General features: G+C 58.9%; 1 protein-coding gene across 1 annotated transcript; it reads right to left on the minus strand.

Annotated features, from left to right (window-relative positions):
* Positions 1-496: 496 nt before the first annotated feature.
* On the minus strand, positions 497-6481 carry SUN2 (Sad1 and UNC84 domain containing 2; the record flags this gene model as incomplete). Its single annotated transcript, XM_010137097.1, has 16 exons — positions 497-610; positions 724-816; positions 1234-1401; positions 1587-1702; positions 1811-1895; positions 2949-3176; positions 3262-3427; positions 3886-3929; positions 4018-4095; positions 4177-4407; positions 4771-4895; positions 5153-5249; positions 5455-5534; positions 5732-5827; positions 6023-6157; positions 6309-6481. Coding segments are annotated over 16 exons (2029 nt in total), but the record flags the coding sequence as incomplete, so codon positions are not given.
* Between the last annotated feature and the right edge of the window lie 412 nt (positions 6482-6893).

The following is a 6893-nucleotide window of genomic DNA, read 5'->3' on the forward strand; positions in this document are numbered from 1 at the left end:
CAGAAGAAATGACCTCGCATGGAGGGGAGGGACTTGGTGGCCACAACTGGTGGCTCCTACCTATTCTGGCAGAATACCGAGCTGGTCACTGCAGTCCCGCACACCATATCATGCCCAAGCCCCACATGAAGCACATCGCAAAATTACATACCCCTTTCCCAAGCCCCAGCAACGTTAGGTGCACTGGCAGAAAGGAGCAGGACAATAGGGAGAGGGACTGCGCAGACCCGATAAAAAAATTAGCGTAAAAAGTTAAAATGTCCGATACGCACTGAAAACAAGCCAGGCTGCGCTAGGACCCATGTGGGATGTTCTTGCCTTGCCACCCCGGTCCTTAGAAGAGGGAAAGCCTCACCCCTCATCACCAACTCTTCTCCTCCCCCGAGGGGAGCAGCTCCCTGGGGCGGCTGCTGGCACATCCCAGGATTTCTAGTACGAAGCAGCGAGCCAGATGAATCCCCTCCTGCTCATCTTCATCCCACGAGGGAGCCAGGGGTCAGTGCACCGGCTCCCCATGCACGCGGAAGCGGTAGATGCAGGTGTATTCAGGGTGGCCCCAATTGCTCAGGACCCGGAGCTCCACCAGCTGGTACGTGCCCACACCATCACCCTTGGGGAGAGGGGAAAGGAAAAACCTAAGCACTTGAGAGTTCTCAAGGGCTCAGAGACCCCAGGAGTCTCATTTCTTCTTGGGGTCAGGTGCTCCGAGGGCAAAGCACTTACCTCTAGGTAAAATGTTTGGATGGGGTCACCATCATGGTTGTAGGTGAACTGCCCAAGGAGAAGGCCCTCCTCTTCTCTTTCCTCCTTCAAGCCCTACAGCAGGGCAAGGGGACAGAAAGAGAGAACAGGGGGTCATCAGAGAGGGAGACCAGAGGCGATGAGCAGGCCCAGGGTGGAACAGAGAGACAGAGATGCAAGGGCACCACTCCTGCTCTTCCAGGCCAAAAGAGACAGGGAACAGGGGCCAGTAAGGAGAGACTACGGGGAAAGACTGCAAGTTATACCTACTCAATCTCCTCTCTTCCTGTGTCCCCCAAACCCCCTCCTGAAGCCTGGTGCTTCTCTCCCTGCCAGTGCTGTTGCTTCTTCCACTTCAGGATAAGACCAACCTCCAGAGCACCCCAAAGCCAGGTATGAGGCTCACTAGCCCTCCCCTCCCACACCCTCCACCATGGCACCTTCCCACCATGTCCCCTTGCTCCATCCTTGGGTCCAGGAGAGGAAACTCACATAGACTGCAAAGTCCTTGGGGGCACTGGGGATGGTCCCCTGGGGTGAGAGGGCTTTTGGGATGTGCTCCAGTGTCACGGCTGTGGGGCGGATGATGTCAGAGAGGCGGATGATGGCAAAGCCCTGGGACCCACGAAATGCCCAGCAGTTCCCAGGGTTGACGTCTGGCTACAGGTGTGGGAGCAAGACACCAGCAATATTATCACCATCAGCGTCATTTTTCTTCCCCCCAACATCAGCTTGACTGCTTGCTTGGAGCAACAGCAAGAGCCCAATAAAACCCACCAAACCCATGCAAGAACCAGCCCAGCCGGTCCTCTCCCTTAGCAGGGTCTCGCCCCAAGGGTGCTCACCTGCAGGATGACACGGGGGGACTGCGATTGGTACCACAGGGGGATGCCGAACATACTCAGCAATGCTGTCCGCATCTCATAGGTCTCTGAGCAGCGGGTGTTGATGACACTGGCCCCTGGCACAGAGAGGGATGGCAGCCGGTGAACCAGGTGTCAGCAGCCCGCGGTCCCCTCCCCAGGATGGCTGGCTTGTCCCAGGTGGATGAGAGCAGCCCACCACCTACCCGCTGACTCCAGGGCATAGTCAACCATCCCCACGCGGTCCTCACTGTAGCGCTTCAAGGCCTGGCCCACAATGTGATGCACTTGCTGCAGTGGAAGCAGAGGATGTGAGAGTGGCGAAGGGCCAGGGCAGGCATTCTGCCCCCCACCCACCTCCCCCCTGCAGGGACCAAGAGGGTGTAAGGACCTTCCCACAAAACAGCCAGGGGGTGAATCACCCTGACAAAAAAAGAGGACACACGTTTGGCTAGGAAGTCTTGTTAGAGGTTGCTAAAATTACCCCAGCGAAGAGGAGCTGTGCAATGAAGGAGCAGTGCCCAGGCACACTGGGTTCGCCCATCCCTATCACAAAAGAGGGGCTGGCCCCAGGGGAGGAGGAGTATTCCACGCAGCAGGTACCAGACACAACCCGACAGCCCACCCAATCCTTCCCAGCATCATTTCCTGGTCCCTCCTGCCCCATCCTGCAGGATTAATGGGAGTTCCCCCATCCAGAAAAGGGGGAGCCAGACATGGCATCCTTCTGGAGCAGAATCCAGCCCAAGATGCTGGGACCCTGCAGTAGCACCGTGGATCTAAACTTTATGTTGTGCATAAAGCTTGCACAGACTGCAAGGACTGCTAATCCCAGCCTGACCCCTCCCCCCCACAGGGAATTGCCAACAACTCTTTCCAAAGCAAGCAGGCTTATTTTTTCCCCTTGGTGTCATTCTGCTGAAATGCTTGGCCCCAAATGACTCAGCGGCAGTGCTGAAGGATGGGGGTAAGCAAGATGTTCAACCCTTGCTGGCACCTGCCCCACCCTCTGGGTGAAAGATGCACAAGCAGACGCTTGGATTTTAAGACAGCAAGAACCTCACAGGCTGTGGCTATCACCACCTGTGACCCCTTCCAGGGCAGGGTGCAGACACTGCCCAGGGAAGGCTGGCAACAGATAAGGGATGGAGAAGTTTCAGGGATGTTCTTGCCATTTGGAATGTGAGCCCAGGATGGATGGCCCAGCTGTAAGGGCTGTCCCCACGGCTCTGCCATCTACCAGGTATGAGTGCCAGCCCCCACTGCACACCGGCAATGGGGCACAGCCCCCAGTCCCACACCTGTGGTCACCATCACATCCCTTGGGCTCAGGCCAGTACTCACCTCCTCCGTCACACCTGCGGCCCCACCTTGCTGCAAGGCGACTCCAATACCAGCCTGAGCGCCCCGTGCCGACAGTCTCTGGTCCTCCAAGACTTTGGCCAGGATCTTGCGCTCCAGGGCCTGGAGCTCTGCTTGCAAGTCTTCCCGCTGGAGGACAAGGCCAGCGGCACCCCCTTTCTGGGACTGTGACAGGAACTGATCGATCCACACTGGGAACTGTGCTTCCACCTGAGAAGGTAGGGACAGAACTCAGCCCTGGGACAGGGACCCTCACATCTCCCTCTGTTGAGCAGGGTGGGGACCAGGGACTCACATCCGCCCGTACTGCCTTCAGCTGCTCCAGTAACCCCTCCACATTCTTCCCCATCACCTCCTGGTCCGACTTGAGGCCTGCCAGTTCCCTCCTCAGCACAGCCACCTCCTGCTCCAGCTTGCCCATCTCCTGCTGGAAGCTCCCTCGCAGGCCCTCCTCTGCCGAGCTGTGCCAAGAGAAAGGCAACAAAACCTTGTGCCAACAGTCCCAGCTCCCCTCTGCAAACTGGGGGAGGAGATTCATCTCCTTTCACCTACGCTCAACCCCATCTCCAGCCCCAGTTTTAATCCTTGTGGCAATATCCTCTTCTACTGCATCCTGTAGGAAATCATCCCCAACTCACTTCTCATCTGAAGTGCCACATTCCCCACGGTGATGAAAAGTGATGGCAGCAAAAGTAACTTGCTGCAATTGCCTTTTGAAACCTGCTGCTAGCAAGGGCACTTTCTTGCTGACAGTCTCACATTCCACTCCTCCTTCCTCCAAGACTGCACCTCTCAACTTCTCCTTTGCCTTGAGCAAACCAGACCTGGAAACCTTTCCTAAACCTCACTGTGGTTATTTCACCCAGCTGCCTGCCTGTCCCTAACAGAGCGGTGGCTCTGCCCAGACAGCCAGCATTACCTCTGCCACGCCGAGTTCAGCTCCACCAAGCGTGCCTCCATCTCCTGCCAGGAGAAGGGGAAGGGGTGAGACCTGTGACACCAGTGGTGAGGATGTCCTGGTCCAGGCATTACCAAACACTCGTCCCCTTACCTGAGAGGCTCGTGCCATCTTCCCCAGGCGCCCATCCAAATCCCTCTGCACCTCAGCTCGGAGGGCATCCAGCTCAGCCTGCAGGTTGAGGAACAGGAGGGAACATCAGAGCCCAGCCCAGCATGCCCCATCCTCCCACATGCCCCCCACGCCCTTTACCTCGAGGTGGCTGGTCACATCGGTACGGAGACGCTCCTTCAGTCCCGCATCCCGGCGGCTCACTAGCCCTTCCAGCAGCTCCAGGATGTCCCCCGGGGGTGGCTCTCCCCCTGCTGTCACCGCTGCCGCCCCCCGCTGCAGTTGCCACCGTGACACCTCAGCCTCCAGTGCCTCAAAGCGCTTTTCCAGTGCCTGGAAGCGAGCCAGGAGCTGGTGCTCTCCCCACGGCCCCTGCGAGGGCAAAAGTAGGGTGCGACACAGCCCCCCAGGGAGGTGTGGACCTGCCGGAGGCTGACTGCTCTGCACAGACCCTGAGGCCACCCTGAGACCTCAGAGTCAGCGGCATCTTATTCATCTGCTGCTATCCAGGAGAGTGCAGATACTCCCCCTGCTCCATCACCGGGACACTTAAAGGTGAGACGGCCACAAGCTGGGGGAGCCATTTCCACCAGTATGGAGCTGCCATCCAGCCCATCCTCCACCACCTCCCCATCCCCTGGAGAGGCCCCTTCAGCCATGGGCCACACTGTCCCAGCTCTCCCTGCAAGGCACCTGCCCCACCTGGGCCAATGCTTCCCCTTTGCCAAGGCTTACCTGGTCCAGCGCAGTCAGGTCCCCTGCCCCAGACACATCAGAGGAGGAAAGCTTTCCAGCTCCCCACCATGGGAAGGCAGGGAGACTGAGTTTTCGCAGCCCATATGGGTAGAAGTACCAAGCTCCTGCACATGCCAGAGAACAAAACGGTTAGAATGACAGGCCGGTAATGGGACACAGCAGGGGACAGGGTGAACGTGCAGAGCCTCAGCCATCAGCATCGCCTCAGGTTACCAGGAGGTCCCAGCACTGGGGCACAGATGCACCAGGGTACCAGGAGCCATGAGCACTGAGCTTGGGGTCACCCCATCTCATCCCACTCCCTGGGTATGGCAGTGGGATGCTCTGCACTGCCCCAGATCTCAGGGCCAGGCCAACTCACCACAGGTGGCAGCAGCAAGGAGCAGGAGGAGCAGCAACAGAAGCAGGAACCTCTTCAGCTGCGGATAGCGCCTGGAGCATGGAAAAGAGAAAGGCACCTGTAGGACTGCAGCTGCTCTCCCCCACCACAGCATTCCTCTTCATGGGGACTAGAGGGAAAGCAAAGCCCAGCCGGGCTTTGGCACAAGACACCCACCCCACGCACAGTGGGTTCTGCAGGGCACCCCCCTCTTAGGAGTCCTGCAGATTTTCTGCACACCTCCCCTACCCCATGTCCCACCACCACACTCACCTGGAGGAGACACTGCCCAGGCGGGGAGCTGCACCAATGAGGTGGTGCCAGGCAGCTGCCAGCCCTGAAAACAGCCACCCCACAAACCGAACTGCCAGGAAAGAAACTGAGCGTCAGGCAGGGTCTCATCAGAGACGTCCCCTCTGTCCCCAAGGATGCTCCCACAGGGGGAAATAAAACCCCTCCACCCCATCAGGAAATGTCACACACAGCACATGGGGAGTGGAGACAATGGCAGGGACAAAAGGTGCTTCTAGAAACCACCCCCCCCACTGACCCTCCACTCACCTGGAGAGGTGAGCACCAGCCAAAGGAAGGAGCCCACCCGGGAGGCCACAGTCCTCAGCCCCGACCCAGAGCTACTCTGGCCCGAGTAAAAGTGTCCTGGAAAGGAAGAAGCCAGTAAGTCACCAGTCAGAGCCTGCACCCCTGCACGTGGCCCAGGACAAGGCCTGCACAGGGGGATGGCATGCAGGAGGGGCTAGCAGCACCCAGAGCACAGCCAGGCCCTGGGCTGGTCCCCTTGGGGATGTCTCCCCCAGCAACCTTGCCATGGCAGAGAGACTGGTGCATCCCTACCGGCGTAGTCATCTTCTGAGGAGTACCCAGATGACGAGGCATAGGTGTCATACATCTTGGTCTCCAGCAGGCCATTGATTTTACTGGACTCTGTGTCCCCTGTGCCTCTTCTCCTCCTAGTGGAGAGGTCACCACCTGCCCCCAAAACAGAGTCACCCTCAGAAACCAGCCACCACTGCAAGAAGTAACTCAGTCAACCAGCCTAGGGGGCTGCCCCAACACATCCTCCCACACATCCCATGCCCTGGATGGTCCCCAGCTGCCACAGGAGGGAAGGAAGACTCACCCCAGTACGTGCTGCTGTCCAGGGGATCGTCCAGCACAGAGCTGCCCAGGGCAGCAAGGTCCCGGCTGCCCCCCAGGTAGGACTCACTCACGAGGGACTCACTGTAGTAGGAGGTTTGGGTGCTGGGTGTGGGAGAGAGGCGCTTCATGCTGCTCGATTTCCTCCTGATTGTCCTGCCAGGGGCAAGAATGTGGTTATGGGATGTAGGGGGGATGTGTCACAGTGCACCCATGGGGTAGAAATGGGGAATTCACCCCAATCCCTTGGCTGGCATCATGTCCTTCCACCCACTCCACCCTGCCCCACCCTCCCACTGTACCAGAAGGCGGCAGGTTTTATAAGGTGCAACCGCTGCTTTGTGAAAGGGCCTCCCAGGCAGCTGCTGGCACCGCTTCCGCTCACACCGCTGCGGTTTTCCGGCCCAGCACTTGCAGCACACCTCCCTGCTGCCATCAAGCCCAAGCAGGCTGCAGCTGGAGGAGGCACACGGCCACCCCAAGCTGCCCGTGGCAGCCTTCCACACTGGGGCAGGGGGAGATGCAGAGGTGCCAGGGCAGGAAGCGGGGGGCTTCTGCTGGAGGGGGA

Source organism: Buceros rhinoceros, unplaced genomic scaffold (assembly GCF_000710305.1).
Source record: "Buceros rhinoceros silvestris isolate BGI_N320 unplaced genomic scaffold, ASM71030v1 scaffold7205, whole genome shotgun sequence".
NCBI classification, from domain to species: domain Eukaryota; kingdom Metazoa; phylum Chordata; class Aves; order Bucerotiformes; family Bucerotidae; genus Buceros; species Buceros rhinoceros.